This window comes from Lepidochelys kempii, chromosome 1 (assembly GCF_965140265.1).
Source record: "Lepidochelys kempii isolate rLepKem1 chromosome 1, rLepKem1.hap2, whole genome shotgun sequence".
NCBI lineage: Eukaryota > Metazoa > Chordata > Testudines > Cheloniidae > Lepidochelys > Lepidochelys kempii.
This window is the reverse complement of record NC_133256.1, coordinates 243,841,857-243,861,912: the sequence shown is the minus strand read 5'-3', so window position 1 is coordinate 243,861,912 and position 20,056 is coordinate 243,841,857. Positions and strand designations below refer to the sequence as shown.

The following is a 20,056-nucleotide window of genomic DNA, read 5'->3' as shown; positions in this document are numbered from 1 at the left end:
GATTTTGGACCCTGACCATGACCTTTGGCAGGAAGAGAAGGAAAGAGTGTAAGGAATTATTATTCAACACATCAAAATGTGTCATATGACTTGAGTTGACAGAGCTGCTCTTTTGTTGCAGTTTACAGAGTACTCTATTTGAAGTGCTGGTCTTAGACCCAAAGCTGTCTTGTCTTGGTAAATCAACATATAGCTTGGTAGGGGGGTGTCTTATGCAGCAAAATGACTGTTCAACTGGTGAAAAAGATTTTTACATTGGGTGATGCCTGAATGGCTATCAGTGTGCTGTCTCTCTAGCTCCCAGGACTGATGAAATATTAGTTAAACCATAAAATGCAGGCACTGCTTATTGCTAGTGCATAAAGATTTTTACTTTATGATAAGTCTCCTAAAAAGAGCATCAATGAACTGATTGGCGCAAGAGTCAGACTGGTTTATTCCTAAAGTCTCTGTTGCCAGGAAAGCCAAATGCAGTGTTGATTTCAACCACTACAGGGACAGAATGACTATTTTGCATGAGAATCCCCCAATCCAACTCATACTGAAGTCAGTGGGAGTACTCCCATTGACAACAGGATAAAGCCCTACACTAGTGACAGGCAATATATAGAAGGTTCAGCATGGTTCAGAATAGCATTCTTTTAAACTCTAAGGGCACAACTCCCATCACCACTCATTCTTGTCAGCCCTACAACTTCTCATCATTCTAGCAACTCCCCTTCACTGTTGGACTGGCCAGAGCTAGTTTCTCCTTTCAAATCTAAAGCCCAGTGCTAGCTATGGGCCAAATTTAGTCCTGGTGGAACAGCTTTAAATTCTGTTAATTCAATGAAGTTGCACCCGCTTACATCAGGACTGACACTGGCCCTATAAATACTGTTGAACCAAGAAACTCTTTGTGAAAAATGTGGGAATTTTGGTAATATTTTTATGATTCCGGTGCGTGCCTCAGTTTCCCTCAGAGCTTTGCACAGCTATGTACTGAGGGTGAAGGGAAGGGATAAGGTGGTGACTCAGCAGCCTAGTTGGAAGCCAGAGTCATTAACAAACTGAATAAAAGTCTACACATGTGAATGGAGGATCCAGAGAGACAGTGGAAACCCCAATGTCCAGTGACCAACACAGCTAGTGACCAATGGCCAAGAGGAAGGAGACCCCCCCCACCTCTCCCCCCGCCCAACTCTCTGCAAAGAAGCAGAGCAAAGGCCTCAAGCAGTAGAACAAAGGGGAAAGTTGCTAGGTGACTGTGACAAAAGCTCTGCTCACAGAGATCCAGCATAAACCCCACCCCCGCCGGAACCAAAGACAAAGGGACAGAGACAGGGCCAAAGTGGATTCTACAGCAGCTCGGCTGGATAGAGCCCTTACATTGGCTAGACTGAGCTCTGTCTTAACCTTTGCTTCTCCACGCCAATAATTCCCAAACTTTGTTTGCAGCTTGGTCAGGGTAAGCCCCTGGCAGGTCGCGAGATGCTTTGTTTACCTGAGCATCCACAGGTATGGCCGCTTGCAGTTCCCAGTGGCTGTGGTTCACCGTTCCTCGCAAATGGGAGCTGTGGGAAGTGGCATGGGCCGGGCTACTGCTTCCCGCAACTCCCATTGGTCGGGAAGGGTGAACCACAGCCACTGGGAGCTGGGAGCGGCTGTACCTGCGGACGCTCAGGTAAACAAAGTGTCTCGCGGCCCGCTAGGGGCTTATCCTGAACAAGCCGCGAACCAAGTTTGGGAACCCCTGCTTTACGCTAACCTCAGAACTTTCACATTCTGAATGCCAGGTGACAAACAGATTATCTTGCTTTGAAAAGAGTGCTTGGCGTTGCTGCAAACACTAACTGGGAGCATTGCGTCCTGAAGGAGTAAAGGACAAGCCTCCCACAAGAGCCCAGCTCTGCAGGACTTGCTGCGGGAAGCGGGAGCCCCAGAGGAAACAGGGATCATTGGCACCCAAAGGTCCAGTTTTGGAGTCTCAGAGGCTGCCGGCCTGCCCCTGTGAACTGTGTGGATCTTCGGGGCCTAGCATGCTAAAGGGGTCACTCCCAAGGGACTAGTGGCAGGCTGGAGCATAGACCGGACCCTGTGGATCCCTGACACTCTTCTAAATCTTTTTCTGCTCTGTCTTCCTCTGGCTAAGCACCACACCTAGTATCACAGGTGTGTTCAGCCCTTTGGACCATAAAATAGGTGAATCCAATCAACATTATCATGTGTGACTGTGTTTTTAATGTCTGAGAAATGGGCATGCATTTTTTCTGCCGTCAGCAATATCCTCAGTGAAAATTTTACATGTGACTATAGAATCAGCATAATGGAACTCCCTTTGTAAATTCTGTCATTGAATATACTAAACAAGCTGTCGATATAAAGAGTGACTTGATAGTATCAAGGAACAAGAATAGCAAAGGATCCAAGACCAAGAAAAGCATCAAGAAGAGCATGAGTGGTGCTGCAAATGAGTGACTGGTGTATACATCTTTTGCTGTCTTCCGATTATATTAACTAAAAATTCATTAAATGTTTCTATAAAATTTTATAGGTAAAAATTAAGAGGAAAACACTAAATATAAAAAATATTTTAAAGGGACTATTCACATCAGGAAAGCCAAATGTGCAAATAAAGATTTGCAGGATCAATTCCTGAAAAGAAGAAAATGAATTTCTTATTGCAAAATGTGAAGTTGACGTTTTGGTGTTTTACATAAAACTCACACTGGAGACAAAAGGATCCCTTGGTGTTGACAGAACTTGCAGAAAAGTCTTGCTTCCTAGCTTAGATTTTCATAGTATCCACTATCATGCCCCCGAATGTCAATTGCACTTGCTGCATAAATATTGCAGGAACTTGATAACGTGTTCTGCTGAGACATGCTGTTGACAGTTTAGCTGAACACAGGAGCAGTCTCCATTTACCTGAGAATGAATTATTCTCTTTCCTGGGATGTCAAAACCCACAACTAAATTGATTTAATGTAACCCCCGGTTAACAGAATGAATCAAGAGTAGTGAGCAAGAAAACCTTTTCTTAAAAACATCCCCCGCCCCCGCTTTCTTCTGAACACTGGAACCTAGCTGTGCAATAGGCAGAAATGCAGCGTATTACGCTGCAAAATCTACTGAAACAATTTGTTCCCTCTGCTCTAAGTGACTGATCTGCCTAAATACTTCATTTCCAAAGTCAAAGGCCAGTGTGATATGTCAAGAACAGCAGCATCTTGGAAGGCAGAACACTCACCTTGCTGTTATGAGACAAACTCCCAAGACATTCTGAAACTCTAAGCTGAAAAAGTGGGAGAAATCTTAACAGCCTTTAAGATGAGAAAAGTGTTTTTTCCATGTATGTTATAGGTAATATTTCCATACTTTGTAACACGAGATTTGGGACAGCTTAGTGCTGCTTTTGTCTCGGTATGTGACGATTTGAGTTTATTTCCTACCGTCAGTTAAATTTGTGATTTTTCTCGTGATTTCCTAATTTATGCCAAAGAAACAGTGCTTTTATTAAAATGAACGGAATTTGATGTGGTGATTTCAATTGGGATGACTGCTGTTGGCTACCTCAGAGAGAAGGCAGCATGAGAAAAGTAACAGTTCAAGGATGAGAAGAGCGTACTCACTCATAGAATCATAGAAGATTAGGGTTGGAAGAGACCTCAGGAGGTCATCTAGTCCAACCCCCTGCTCAAAGCAGGACCAATCCCCAACTAAATCATCCCAGCTAGGGCTTTGTCAAGCTGGGCCTTAAAAATCTCTAAGGAAGGAGATTTCACCACCTCCCTAGGTAACCCATTCCAGTGCTTCACCACCCTCCTAGTGAAATAATGTATCCTAATATCCACCCTAGACCTCCTCCACTGCAACTTGGGACCACTGCTCCTTGTTCTGTCTTCTGCCACCACTGAGAACAGCCAAGCTCCATCCTCTCTGGAACCCCCCTTCAGGTAGTTGAAGGCTGCTATCAAATCCCTCCTCACTCTTCTCTTCTGCAGACTAAATAAGCCCAGTTCCCTCATCCTCTCCTCATTAGTCATCTGCCTCAGCTCCCTAATCATTTTTGTTGCCCTCCACTGGACTCTCTCCAACTTTTCCACATCCTTTCTGTAGTGGGGGGCCCAAAACTGGATGCAATACTCCAGATGTGGCCTCACCAGTGCCGAATAGAGGGGAATAATCACTTTGGTTGATCTGCTGGTAATGGTCCTCAAACAATGCTCCAAGGAAACCAGCCAGTATGGTCACAGAGGAGAGCAGAATAATTGATAGGTGCCAGACCTTATTACAAACATGTTAACAAACGGAGGCACGGGCCAGGGCTTGCTGATCAGTAACTTAGTGGAAGCAGTGACTGTGGTACAGTAGAAGCACAGCAGCGTTTATAGTATTTCTTCCAGGTACAAGGTTGATAAGTGCTAGATAGCACCAAATCTACTATTTGATTTAATGCAGTAAGGTTGACTGTGATATTGTGTGGCAAGTCTTGCAATGATCCTTCATTAACATTGTGTCAACGCTGTAGATTACACTTATGTTAAATGTGTTACGTGCAGAAAATCACCCTTCAACATTTTTTACATGAGTTTCTAGCTTTCCCCTAGTTTTCTTACATAGGATGGAGTTTTTCAACAAAAAATGAATGATTATTTCATTGTTTATTTTGTCTCTTCCCAAAGCTGATTTGAAGAAGGGATTAAATTGTTAATAGATGTGAACAGGCTGCTGAACTCCCATTTAAACATACAGATGACATAAGTAACATCTGCACATTGCATCAAGAGGAGCTAAGATGGCAATGGGATGGCTCAGGGGACTGGTAATGGGAGAGGGGACCTTTCGCCTTGGGTGTAATGGTCTGAATCTGATGCAGGTCAATAGTAACCAAAAGTAGCTACCATCTGATGGCTGTTTGTGGTCTGTGTAGGAGTTGACTATCTCAGTCCAATTCCTACTGGAAGGATGTCTACATCATAGCAGCCATCTTTGCTGGGCGTTCCACAGGACAAGAAACTGAACAGCATGGAAATTAAGATACTCTCTCAACTCCATAGGTGCCCCTTCCTGGTCAAGATTGAGGCCTGTTGCTAGGGCAGCGTGTGCTTGCATTACCGTTGCGCATACTGTACCTGTTCTTTGGATGGACAGTCTCTAGTTGCAAGGAATATCAATCTGATGCCTTCACAAGCACTGGACCTAACCTTAAAAAAATCTCAGAAGAAGTCTTTCTATTTACAATGTGCTGAACGAAAAACTGAAGAAGGTGGTGACCTTAAACTCTTCAGTACTTGGCTCTTTCCCTCCTCCCCAGATCAGAGATTTCACACCCTCCAAAACATGGAGGAGGAGGAGCACCTTCTGTAATGGGCAGCATTTTATGCCTTCACAGGTAGAAGTTAATGAACCAAGATGATATTACAGTGTACAGATAAATCAACCATATCAGATATAATAAGTGCTCCTCACCCACCAAAAGTTCACCCATACTAGAATCTGAACTTAACTTTTCTTTTTCTTAAGAAAGAGGGGGAAAGAAGAAGGGAGAGCTTAGAAAATTAAGATGTGGTCACCATCCTGCTGCCTCCAGTTTTTATTCCTGCAGGGGGAAGCTTGGGGAAGTCCAGTCATCTCTCCACTCCCAGGCCACACAAGTCTCTACCACACAGAGCTTTGTGCCTCCCGTGTGCTGCATTTTTCTTGGGGAAGAGGCTCATCTGCCTGTTTTGCCCACCCACCCATTGTTTGGCTGGCTGGCTAGGCTGACTGCCTCCACAGTTCTTTGTGGGGGGCTGGCCAATAGATCTGCTCACTTCTCAATGTCCCAGGTAAAGCATCTCTGGGGGATGAGCTCACAACAGAGATTTCGGACCAACATATTCCACCCTAGCCCATTGTTTCATTTGCAAGGGATTTGTGAATAGCCTTGTGCAGGCTGGGACTAAGTGAGTGCAGGGGATAGTAGAAGAAAGAATGATTCTAGGGACAGGTGGAAAGGAATATGGGGGTGATGAGACATTTCATTATTCTGCAAAACTGAACATCCTGCTTCTGCAGTTCGCCCAGGTCACATTGACCCAGGGATTGCAAAACTGACCTCTGAACAGGTATTCACATGCCCCTGCCCAGCTCCTGGGCATGTTTGGGCCAGCTCTGATCAAATATTTTTAATTCTCTATTATAGCAAAGGTTTAGAAACACACACAGTACTGATTGGGTTAAGATCAGCAATACAGGGAAACTTCCAAAGGTGTAAATCTCATCACTCCCCAATGTCTGTTTCAATATGTGTTTACTGCTGAAGTATGTACAAAAGATGCAGTCTCATAACAAGCATGGAAGGAAAGCATTAGATAAACTAAAGGCTTCGTATCAGCAAGAACTGGTGATTGGTTTATTGGACTGGCTAGAATATGTCATTACTGGGATAAAGAAAAGCATTTAGAAAGATGCCATCTGTATTACTGGCTACCACAGAACAATGTGATAAAGCACTGTTAACAATAATAATTTAGTGCTATACTTTGGTTTGGCCATGAAGATATATGGCTTTGTGGATCAGTTTGTTTAAATTGCTTCCTGGAATATCTCAGGCTTCCCTGGCTACACTATTACTGATCTCTTTCATCTAACCAACAATACAACTAGGCTTTTTTTCTTCCTCTTAGCATTTAGCCAGATAATTTCCCAGTGCAACTGAGATTTTAGCAAACACAGAGTTCCAGCTACTTTAGCCCTGCAATGCACAGAAAACTGTAGGAAATCATGTAGATTTCGCTAAATCCTGACCTCTACTGAATTCATGCACAAGCGGTGGGGACATTTCCTCTTTTCCTCCAGTATGTAAGAAACAGGCAAGGATGCTTTAACCCACACAAGAGCACCAGAAGACATGTTCCACTGGTGGCATGGTTTGTAGGTTAGGAGATGCACCCATCCAGCTAGCAAGCATTATCCTATCAGCAGCAACCATTATCCAGGTGCAACAGTGATAATTGATAAATTAAACAGTAATAAGTCACCAGGACCAGATGGTATTCATCCAAGGGTTCTGAAGGAACTAAAATGTGAAATTGCAGAAGTACTAACTGTGGTATGTAACCTATCATTTAAATCAGCTTCTGTGCCAGATGACTGGAGGATAGCTAATGTGACGCCATTTTTTAAAAAAGGCTCCAGAGGCAATCCCAGCAATTACAGGCTGGTAAGCCTAACTTCAGTACTAAGCAAATTGGTTGAAACTATAGCAAAAAACAGAATGATCAGACACATAGATTAATACGATTTGTTGGGGAAGAGTCAACATGGTTTTTGTAACAGGAAATCATGCCTCAACAATCTACTAGAATTCTTTAAGGGGGTCAACAAGCATGTAGATGAGGGTGATCCAGTGGATATAGTGTACTTAGATTTTCAGAAAGTCTTTGACAAGGTCCCTCACCAAAGGCTCTTAAGCAAAGTAAGCTGTCATGGGATAAGAGGAAAGGTCCCCTCATGGATCAATAACTGGTTAAAAGATAGGAAACAATGGGCAGGAATAAATGGTCAGTTTTCAGAATAAAGAGAGGTAAATAGTGGTGTCCCTCAGGAGTCTGTACTGGGACCAGTACTGTCCAACATATTCATAAATGATCTGGAAAAAGGGGTGAGGGGGTAAAATTTGCAGATGATACAAAACTACTCAAGACAGTTAAGTGCAAAGCAGGCTATGAAGAGTTACAAAGGGATCTCACAAAACTGCGTGACTGGCCAACAAAAAGGCAGATGAAATTAAATGTTGATAAATGGAAAGTAACTCACATTGGAAAATATCATCCCAATGATACATATGAAATGATGGGGTCTAAATTAGGTGTTACCACTCAAGAAAGAAATCTTCCGACAGTGGCCAATGCCAGGTGCCCGACAGGGAATGAACAGAACAAGTAATCAACAAATGATCCATCCCCTGTCACCCATTCCCAGCTTCTGGCAAACAGAGGTAGGGACACCATCCCTGCCCATCCTGGCTAATAGCCATCGATGGACCTATCCTCCATGAATTTATCTAGTTCATTTTTGAACCCTGTTATAGTCTTGACCTTCACAGCATCCTCTGGCAAGGAGTTCCACAGGTTGACTGTGTGTTGTGTAAAGAAATATTTCCTTTTGCTTGTTTTAAACCTGCTGCCTATGAGTTTCACGTGATGATTATCTGTTCTGTTCATTCCCTCTGAAGCACCTGGCACTGGCCACTGTCAGAAGACAGGATACTGGGCTACATGAACCTTTGGTCTGACCCAATATGGCTGTTCTTATGTTCTTAGTGCTCCTGCTCTGAGCAGAAATGAAATGTGCCCCACTGCTTTGAATCCTGCTCCAGGAAGCTAGATTCCTTTAGCAAAAGACTCACTGAGCAATCACTGCTCCCTCTCTCAGTGTAGGCTGGGGCAGGTTTTGAAACTTAATGTGCAAGTAATGTTCAAAGAGAGGGACAGGTTGCATTAGAGCTCTTTACGTAGGGAACAGAAATTAAAGCAATAGAAAAAGTCAGAGGGCAGGCAGCAGAAGTGGCACAGAAGGACAAGATTTTCACCCAAGATTTAGGAATGAAGGTGAGAAGATGCAGGCCTCTCTTTGCTAAGCAAGCATTTAGTAAAGAAAGGCTCGGGGGAAACAAAGATTAAGTAAACCAGAAGTTGGGAGCCAAACCTATACCAGCTATACAAGATTAAGGGCCAGATGATTTTACATCATCTGAAAATCTAACCCTAAGAATGATCATAATATCAAAGGAAGACAGAGATATGCTAGTGCAGGAGATGCTGATGCTGTCTTAGCTGCACTGGCCTCTTGCTCTTTTTCTTTTAACAGTGGGAAATTTAAATTCTTTAATTATATTTCCTGCCTTGGATTTCCTGTGATAGCAGGGGACTGGATCAATAACCCAGATGGTCCCTATCGGTCATATGTTCTTATATTTTTTTATATTTGTATTTTATCAAAATCTTGTACCCATTGCCCAACACTGTAGAAACATTTTCACCTATCTGAAAGCATCATTCAAAATAATCTTTTTAAAAAAACCACGCTGGTCCACCCAGGTCTGTTCCACTTCTCAATTCACTATACCTTTCTCAGTCTTCCCTCCCCACCTTTTAACATGCTGTCCCATATCAGGAGACCAGACAGCTGATTTTTCATAATTTTTTAGTTAGTTTTATTCAGTACTTTCTTCTGACACCTGAATTACCTGCCAGCCCCAATTAAAGTGTCCCCTGGTCTTTCCATGGACTCCATTGCTCACGTGAATGACAATCAGACCAAAGTAATGCAAGCAAAGCTGCATGTCAACTTTAACCTTCATCTTTGCCTCGTTGTGGCTTATTGTAACATGCATTTGTATGTTACAATGGCTTATTGTAACATGCATTTTTTTCTCCAGATACAAAAAACAATATTAAGAAATTTCTTGACCATTTGAAACTTTTTTATTGTTATCATGCTTTTGCATTTTTATACTGAATATAATTTGTGGGATATGTTTTAAATCATTCCTCACAAAATCTAATGACAAGCTAAATAGTGAGTTAGTAAATTAGCAGAAATGGGAATGGACAGAAGCTTAAAAAGATATTATGTTAAGGGTGTTATACAGTTCACAGAAATAGCATTTCTACAGATCCAAGCATCTACCGTGTACACACTTATATTAAAAATGTGATATATCATTTAGAGGCTTCAAAAACAAAAAGGAAAAGGCTTACAAACATATCACTTGTGATACTGTTGTCTAGGTTATCAATTTAAGACTGGTGGATACATTTCAAAGGTCATTCTGGCCCGCAAACATGGCCAAGGCCATGGTACAATTTGTACCATGTCAGGGTACACGTAAGAGTCTGATCCAAGGCCTGCTGAAGTCAAGGTGAATGGGATTTTGGTAGGCTTTGGAATAGACTCTAAAGGCACTGTTGGCAACTGTCACAGCCCTAAACAGCAATACATCTACAATAATGAATATGTTCATTTTGATGACAGAAGTTACTGGTGAGATTAGATGATGACCTCCCAAGGAACAGCTCTGCAACAGAGATAAAAAAAAAATCCTTGCTTCACTAACTTAAACAAGCAGAGACTCACTTCTGCACCATCTTATGTTTTCAGATGACTAGCACAATAATTAATATTCAGGTATTGTTGGTGATCAAAATAAGTAACTCATGAAACTGCATTAAACCTTTTCACAGAACATAAAGACAGACATTATTTGTTAAAGGAATTTTGAAGAACTGTTAATAATTGTTTCAGATAATTGAGGGTGGTAGATTCAGGAACACAATCTTTTTATGGAAAGTAACAGAGTACTGGTAATACATTTTTAAAAGAGGTGATGTGTTACCTGCCTATATACTTGGTTGGAAACAGCCTAAAGTCTAATTGATTCTAATCAAGAACTTCCAACGAAAGTTGCTAAAATTTGTTATTTAAATGAGACAAATTCAATCTAAGAACCAGGTAACAATGTTTATGCACATGGAAAAAAGTCAATAACCTCTTGATAATATTCAGCCTTAAGACATGGACTTCACTGCAATCGTTTATTTCCTTATTTAATTTTGTTTTGTAGCTGGCAACATATATTCATAAGGAGGGTTTTTTAAATCCACTTTAAAAACATAATGAGAAAATACAAATAGAAGCAAATACAACCAGTGGCACAGCAGTAAATTCATGTAATCATAATAGTTAAATGATATTGATCAGCATGAAATGTATGCCATCGGTCTTGTCTGTGGTAATTAGGAAGCTAAACATAACAGAGAAAAAGCATAAAGCAAAGTGGTCCTATTCACAGTGGCACCAGGAGGTAAAAGTACATTTAGCCAGCTGATTTCTTGATCAGTTACAGCCAGCTAAAGTCCTTGGCAATGATACTTCTCTTCAGTTTTGAAGTCGCTTTCACAAGGACAAATGTACCACAGTAGGAGTGATGTAAATGCATAATGCTCATTAAGCTTAGTTAAGTGAGCATATCAGATGTAGAACATGTAGACCTTAATAGCAAGGATATATAGATATTTCTATATGTATGCTCTAACCCCACACATTAAACAATGAAAACAAAATTACATACACACAAATGGTTCATTACAAAAATAATAAAAAACAGAAACAGAACAAAAAATGGACACAAGTAATAACATTAAATTAAAGATATCTAAATTATCCTTTTTGGATGTAGTACCTGGTTTAGTTACAGTTCATAACCCTGAAAAAATGGATTAAAATAATTTCCATAAACAGTGTTAGACACATTAAACTATTGCTGCAGGAATCCTGTCAATGTCAATAGCCTGTCTGTGTACAAAAATAGATAAGACAACTTGCGCATATGAATTCAGACCATAAACATGAACGCATTCACTGTGCATAGAAATATATTTTATGCATATTCAGGGAATCACAGAGAAACTCAGACTAAGACCCTCTTGCCCATGACACACCCAAGAGAGTAATTTGTATTTGATCTATGTAGTTGACCTCAGTTTTGTGAATTTGGAGGATTTCCAGAGTCAGGACAATTTTTTTAAAATGTTGGACCAGATTCCTCAGCATGGTCCAGCTGCTTTGTGTTGCTCTAATTACATAGAGCAGCCACAAACTGATCTGATCTGGCTGGTTAAGCCAGTTTATGACTGCTTTTCATCACCGTAGAAAGCAACCAGAGGCCCTACTGGTGAATCTAGCCCAGTATTTTTAAGGTATGTTAAAATTTTGAATGAATTAATTTTGACAGATTTCTTTGAAAAGCAGGGTTATGTGGTACTGTTGCATTTTTAGCTATATATCTGTGGCTACGTTAAACAAAAAAGTTAATTATTTATCACGATGTATACATAAAATTGGATCTTACACCCAACAAAATTTTGAGACCAGAAGCCTGTTACAGAATCAAACGCTTCGTCAACAGTTAACTAGCACAGAAGGAATTGTCAATTTTCTGTCCATATGGCTTCTCTTTTCTGAATGCGTTCCACTGACCCAAAACATTTAATTTAAGACAAGGAGAAGAAACGTTTTTTTAAAAAACTTCCAAGTCTACAATCAACCTTGTTCTAGGAGACAAGTGAGGCATTGTTATGGCTTGGTTGAATAGGCTGATGGTATACTTTTGAAAAGCAGGCTAACTGCAAAATTAGTACCTAAGCTAAAAACTTTTATCAATGGCCTTGGATCACCTTGGTTTTTTTTTTTTTTAAAGAAATTATGCTTTCCTAGTTGTATAGGTTTCTAACAGTCCTGCTGTCCCAAAAGAAAGAGATGTTAGAAGAAATCAAGGTGTAGGAATTTAAGGGATACTTATGGTACTGGAGTTTATAAAGTTAGGAACAGTTTTGTGGATTTGGTTCTTAAATGCAAAGCAAAGCTGAACTGCTTATTAGCCACTAAAATTAGAAGTTGTAACCTGTATAACTCCAAAGTTTGAAGATTAATAGCATCAGAAAAAAGAAGATAGAAACCAAACAGATTAAAAAAAACCAACTTTTTCTTCTCTTTCAAGGGTGTAAATTACACTGGCTATAATTAGGGCTGTCAAATAATCACAGTTAACTTAAGCGATTAACTCAAAACAAATTAACTCGATTAAAAAAGTTAATAGTGATTAATTGCAGTTTTAATCGCACTGTTAAACAATAATAGAATATCTATTTAAATTTATTATAAATATTTTTGGATGTTTTTCTACATTTTTAAATATATTGATTTAAATTACAACACAGAATACAAAGAGTACTGTGCTCACATTATATTATTTTTATTAAAAATATTTGCACGGTAAAAAAGAAACAAAAGAAATAATATTTTTTTAATTCACCTCATGCAAATACCGTAATGCAATCTCTTTATCGTTAAAGTGCAACTTACAAATGTAGACTTTTTTTTGTTACATAACTGCACTCAAAACCAAAACACTTTTGTAGTTAGCGTTGCAAGGTATTTACATGCCAGATATGCTAAACATTCATATACCCCTTCATGCTTTGGCCACTATTCCAGAGGACATGCTTCCATGCTGATGATGCTCGTTAAAAAAAGAATGCGTTACTTAAATATGTGACTGAACTCCTTGGGGGAGAACTGTATGTCTCCTGCTCTGTGGTTTTACCCACATTCTGCCATATATTTGTTGTTATGGCAGTTTCAGATGACCACCCTGCATATATTGTTCAATTTAAGAACACTTTCATTGCAGATTTGACAAAATGCAAAGAAGGTACCAATGTGAGATTTCTAAAGATAGCTACAGCACTCGACCCAAGGTTTAAGAATCTGAAGTGCCTTCCAACATCTGAGAGGGACGAGGTGTGGAACATGCTGTCAGAAGTACTGAAAGAGCAACACTCTGATTCGGAAACTACAGCATCCAAACCACAAAAAAAAGATAGCATCTGACTCAGTTGATGAAAATTAATGTGCATCAGTCTGTACTCCTTTGGATAGTTATCAAGCAGAACCCATCATCAACTTGGAAGCATGTCTTCTGCAATGGTGGTCGAAGCATGAAGGCGAATATGAAAGTTTAGCATATCTGGCACATAAATGCCTTGCAACGCCAGCTACAAGAGTGCCGTGCAAACACCTGTTCTCACTTTCAGGTGACATTGTGAACAAGCGAGCAGCATTATCTCCCATAAATGTAAACAAACTTGTGAGTGATTGGCTGAACAAGAAGTAGGACTGAGCGGACTTGTAGCCTCTTAAGTTTTACATGGTTTTATTTTTGAGTGCAGTTATGAAAAAAAATAATTCTACATTTGTAAGTTTCACTTTCACGATAAAGAGATTGCACTACAGTATATGTATGAGGTGAACTGAAAAATAACTATTTCTTATCATTTTTACAGTGCAAATATTTATAATAAAATATATAAAGTGAGCACTGTACATGTTGTATTCTGTGTTATAATTGAAATCAATATATTTGAAAATGTAGAAAATATCCAAAATATTTAAATAAATGGTATTCTATTATTAACAGTGTGATTAAAACTGTGATTAATTTTTTAATCTCACGATTAATCATGATTAATTTTTTTAATCATTTGACAGCCCTAGCTACAATTATTTACTCCTGGGGAAATGCCACTTCATGCGTGCAGGAAATATGTCCCCCCTCCGCAGATTCTTTGCTTCCCAGCACAAAGTAATCTGGAAGCAACGGGAAGCCATGCTGGGTGTGTGTGTGTGGGGGTGGGGTGTCATGGATGCCCATGGGCATAGTTGGAGGAGGCACTGCCCCCTACCAACCAGAGGCGAGGCGTGGAGGGGCACACGGGGTCACATGCCACTGCCCCCTGCATTTCAGTGTGCACAGAGCTGCCTGGCTGGAGGAGGGTGCCTGTTTTCTGTACAACAGTGAGTGCCCATGGTAGGCAGGGCAAGGGTGGAGGGAGAAATGGGGACAGGGTGGTGAGAGGAAGAGGCAGTGGGAAAGGAAGGGGGTGAGATAAGGCAGGGGAAGTGGATGTGGGAGTGAGAGGAGGGAGATAGGACAGAGGGGAGAGGAAGGAGGAGGGGATAGAGGCGGGGGCAGTGGGGAAGGGGGATGGACTGGGGAAGGGAAGGAGATAGGGGAATTGGGGGTGCAGTGGGAATTCATCATGCAGTGTCCCCTTAACAGCAGTTGCAGCTGGGGCTCTCCTATTAAGCAGGCCCATCAAACCCCCAGCCATCCTGCACCTGGACCACCCTGAAGAGCCCCGCATGCCAAGCCCCATCCTCCCAAACCCAGACCCCCCTGATAAGCCCTATCCCCTACCCCAGGCTCCCCCTGATGAGCCCCAACCACCTTCACCTGGACCCCCCTGCAGAGTCCCATTGCCCCAGTACCCGGAAGTGCCCAACAAACCCCTGTGCATCCAGATCTCCCACTGAGCTGCCTGCACCCAGATTTTTCCACACAGAACCCTCTTACCCCACATCTGGATCCCCCCCAGACTAAGCCCTCCATACTTAGATCCTGCTGGGCTGAGGCTGTCTGCCAACACCCGGTGTACCTGGTGCAGAGGGAGGGGCAGGGCCTGGGGTGCTTCTGGGGCTTCGGGTGCAGCCTCACTGCTGAATTCCTGTCCTGGGGGATGCTGCAGGGTGATCTCCCACCTCCATGCAGCCAGCGGCCTGTGCTCCCCACTGCCATGCTGGAGCCTCTGCATTTAGTTATTGAGAAATAAAATTTGCAGAATTTTAAAATATTTTTACTTTTTTATTTTTATTTTTTGGTGCAGAATTCCCTCAGGAGTAATAATTGTCCCACAAGGATTACTCTACTGGTTGAGGATTGGCCAGAGGGATGAACTATAGCCCCACCCCTTATAGACACTTTTGTAACCTCTCCCCAGCATCAGGTGGCTCCGGTGCAGAAGGGAAGGGAAGAGGTGGTATAGAGACAGATTTATGTGCTGTGGGGGGTTCTCATACACCAAGGGAATCCACTGGCTGCCACTTTCCAGCAGCCTGAGCAGTGCAAACAGGCTGGAACAGAAACCAAGGATCTGGCCCCATGTGTTAAATACACATGTATAACATTTTCATTATAATTAAACACACACACAGACACACACACACACTTATCAACAAAGAGAGAAGGTGAAATATAAATCAAATAAAAACAGAATAAAAATTGTATAAAATACTTCTGAGGAAAATTATTAAATTAAATATTCAGTAGTTACGCAGTGTTGCTACAGGAAACAATTCTTTAAAACAACATCATCATCATCATCAATCATCATCATCATCCAACTGGAAATGAAAAAATAAAGGCCACATGAATTTTTCATTACTTGTGAGCTGATCTAGCATGGTACTAAGCACCTCCTGACAGATGCTCAGTGCCTTCCATGTCCCCTGATGCTAATGAGATTTGAACATGCTGAGCCCCTTGGAGACATTGAGTACCTTGGAGGACTGAACCTCTTTTTGATTTAAAACCCTTTAAACAGGTTTTTATTTAAACAAAAAACCCTTTCCAGGTCACTATGGTATTCTTTATGCAAAGGCTGTATAGTAATTAATAAATTAATTAGTCATTAATAGTAATGAAATCTAAAACCTACAGAGCCAAATCCTCAGCTTGTGTAAATGAGCATAGCTCCAATGGAACTACACTGATTTACATAAACTGGGGATCTGGCCTCAGCTGGTCTCTGAATTTCAGAGAGCAATGTCATTTCTACAGAATTTGTTTTGTGTTTGTTTTTCAAACCGATTATATAGAGTTCTATAGCACAAACATAATTATCCATTACATTCTATAGTACTTTTCTATTAGAAAAAAAATGGTGGTTTCTCCTCTTGACAAATCTGAAACACTTCAACACGTATCCCTGTATGGTATTTTTACATATTTAAAGTCTACTGTTGGTAAATATAAATATAACAATGCACAAATGTGAAACCTGCAATAGTTTGATTCAGTAGCATGCAAAAGAAGGACAGAGATCTGTATGTACCAAAAAATATTGTGAATGATCTCTTAAGAGCAGCAAGATTGAACATCAAAGAGTAATACAGAGCAGTTTAGTACCCACTACTGTATGGTGGTTCAAACGTTTTATGGAGAATAAATTGCAGGCATTTGTTTTTCTACAGCATGCTCAAAAGCCCCCCATGAAACCATTATCTAAAGCTTTTTTCTCCAACTCCAAGAATCAAAATGGAGTGAAATGTATCATTTTAAGCTCAATTTGCTACAAATAACAAAGAAGTTTTATGTCAAAATAACAGATGTGACAAAGAAAAAGAGCTGAGGACCAACCTTGGACCTTTTCTCCTTCCCTTCATTGACAAAGTCAAAAAAGGACAACAGAAACATGGCCTCTGTCAAATTTTCAGTAGTGGAATATTAAAGACCATCTCATCACATCATCTACAGGGTCTGTGCATGAAAATTAGAGAGGAAGGAGTTCAGATACAACTGAAATTAAAAGGTCATTGGTGATACAATGTTGCATGCTATGACGCTGTCAAATTCAGCATCAAGTTCATTACTGAGACTCCTTTAGAAGGAATAAAAGGTGTTACGGGGCCTTTTGTTTCCTTTTTGCTCTAATTTTCTCGTGTAAATAGGAAAAGAGATCCCAGTGTAGTGTGCAGCAAGACCACAGTACAGCTAAACACACATTACTCTGAGGAAGTCAAACAAGATGCTTTGTAAGTGAACTGATGGGTGTTTTTCAGCAATTGTGATTAGAAACCATTAGTACAATAAAGGAGCCCAGGTGGATCATACTGCAATAATCAGAATGGTCTATATGTGCTGATTTAGTTGCACACAGTCAACTGGGATCAAGAAGGAATCAAGAATTATTTCCTGAGAGTTCTTTAACTCAGCAATTCTTTATTGGTGTGGGGTGGATCCACTCAGTCATCTTCACCATGAGAGCCCCTTACTGCAGATACCAACCCAACTTCTCTACCAAAAGGCCAGTAGCGCCAGCACTTCCCTAAAAGTAGGGAGCAGTGTCCAGGAATGTGGCATGGCTAAGGTAGCCAGGTGATGTGCCAAGCAGGAGATCTAAAAGAAGGGCAGCATCAAGGAACAAATGAACAACACAGATGGGAATGTAAAAACGGGTGCACAGGGAGCTGCTCACGGATAGGGAGGCATAACTGATATCTTTCCACACCAGATTCACTTATTTTAGTCCTTAGTTTTCATTATCAATTACATCTCTAATTCCAACACACTGGAGATTAAAGAATGACTAGAGAAGTCATATGGTGAAATTGTCTTATGAAGGAAATGCTGATTTTAAATATCCATAACTTTAAAAAAATTACTGAACCAATAGTGTTTTTCTTTCCTCAGGAGGACATTAAAACAATACAAGTTTGAAGTTCCTACCTTTAGCCATTTTTTTCCCCACACTTGCATAACTTGAAGATACCTGGACCAATTTTTCTCAAACTTCAGTGAAAAATCCATCTCAGAACTCAGAGCAAGTATGGACAATTTCAGCCCAAGGGCCATATGTTTGAGGAAGTGATGGGGTTATGGAGGGGTTAGAGTGGGAGGCACATTTCAACCTTAGCTGGGTGTTCACTACCTGTGAGCACTGTAATAAGTAGAAGGACGTTCATTTATAAGATTAAATATGGGGGGGTTTAAATTGTAGATGAAGAGAACAAACCATATCAACACGGACAATTGTTAAAAAAAAATAGTGAACTTGATGGGCAAAAAAGTGACTGCCAGACAGTCTTACTGGGCCAGAAGGCTTGTTTCTTTGAAGTGGAGATTCAAAGAAGAAATGTACAAAACGCTAAAGGAGTAGAAGTGGGAGCAATGGGTTATGGAGTCTTCTTGGGACTATGTCATAGGAGTTGGGTAAGAAGAGCACAGGAAAAGTTTGCTGAATAAAGGTTGCAAACTTCTTCGGGGTGGTTGTGGATGTTTTAATTAATTCTGGGTCACCATTCTTGAATTCTATTGCTAATTCTACTTATGATTGCTCATTTAAATGAAAATGGCTGCTAGAATCTTTGTATTTCATTCTCTTGTGTAGTTTGGGTTTGGATGCTGTTGCTATCTGACAGTCCACAGGGTGAAGAGGGATTGTTATTTGTTGAACACCAAATGTTATGCCCAACCCAGTACAATGCATGGAGAAATACCCAGTTCCTGACACAAAGAGCTTACAAAATTCCTGTAAAAATGGACAATGGAATAAGGTGTTTATGCTTTCTGCTTTGTGGAACAAGAAAATACAACTAAGCCTGCTGCAATAAGAACAATGTTAGTCAATTTCCCACGGTCATTCACAATCCGTATTCTAAAATAGGCCCAGGGTAATCTTAAAACCCGAAGCTGATATAAAGCTTTGATGGCCATACTCAACTGTAAAGTAAAATGAGGAAATGGAAAGGAAAACGAGGGAGGAAACAACTATCTGCCTTCATCAGGATTAACTGCTCAGTAGCACATTCATTTGAACAAACCACTATAATAGGTTTACTTGAGATGTGGGCCGTATGAAAGCAAAAGAGGCCAATAAACACCACCCACGAAACCATTTTAGGGGTATTTTACCTTGAGAAGGAAAAGGAATACATCAATATATAACACTGTCTTAAGAACCTAATAGTCTTTAAGGATATGCTGGTGCACCTACAGTGCACTATTTGACTATAAGAATTTATTATCAATGGAACACTTCTGCTTTTCCAGTACCAGGAAGTTATTTGGCCTCTACTATGCAGAAGATCAGATGAGATTATTGTAATGGCTCCTTCTGGCCTTAAAAAATCTATGAATCTTGTGAATTCTACATTAACAAAAGAAAGAAACTCCTTTACTTATGCAATTGGGAGTTCTGGGTATGCAAATAATGCAAGATCAGTTTCTTTAGGGGAGTGTAAGTGGCCCCCAGAAATAGTGATCATGACCCAATTCTAAGAGAAGGAAGAAACAACAGATACCATCAGTGTTTAATGAACAGATTCCTGTCTAGAGGGTAATTATAGACACACATGATCTCCTCTTTCTTGGCACACTACCCTTTCCTCCAAATTATGAAAAATATTGACACAACTGCTCCTATATGCTCCTATTGAAATAATCAGTCCTAACAGGTAAGAACTGATGGTTTATTCAGTAACCCCCTATGGTGCTGCTAGAGCAATGCAATGGGAATATCTGAAAGGAATTCCTGATGACAGACAGATACGATTTGCTGTGGCAAGTTGTCATTTCTTAGCTGCTGCCTTCATCAGTCAGCCACTCGATTTTTTGACGGTAGAATCTTATGGGTGTCTGCTTTGTTCAGGCTTCCTACAGTTCTGCTTCTGGTATATATGAGCCGGTGTCAATTGAATCACACTACTTTAAGCTTGCTGTGGTATTGCTTTCACTAAGGGAGAGACAGCCTATTCTGATATAATTATGCCATTTTCTTATAGCAGGTATTTTATTTATTTCAGAGGATACCACCAGTCTGGTTTTTACCTCTTACATTTTCTGTTTGGGCTTCTTCTGCCTGGCAAGCTTCAAAGCAAACAGTTGAACATATCTATTGACAATCAAAAGTGT

General features: G+C 40.6%; 1 protein-coding gene across 13 annotated transcripts in view; it reads right to left on the bottom strand.

Annotated features, from left to right (window-relative positions):
• The window catches only part of BICD1 (BICD cargo adaptor 1), a 267,972-nt gene that overhangs the window by 23,872 nt on the left and 224,044 nt on the right, over positions 1-20,056 (bottom strand). Inside the window, exon 8 of one of the 13 annotated variants that reach the window (XM_073321703.1) lies at positions 15,024-15,173. The exons of 8 other annotated variants lie outside the window; for them this stretch is intronic. In XM_073321703.1, the coding sequence (XP_073177804.1) occupies positions 15,024-15,173 (150 nt within the window). Of the gene's footprint in view, positions 1-9,421; positions 10,046-15,023; positions 15,174-16,816; positions 16,904-20,056 lie in introns of those variants that run through there. 4 more of the 13 variants (XM_073321694.1, XM_073321662.1, XM_073321652.1 and 1 more) reach the window with 4 other exon arrangements.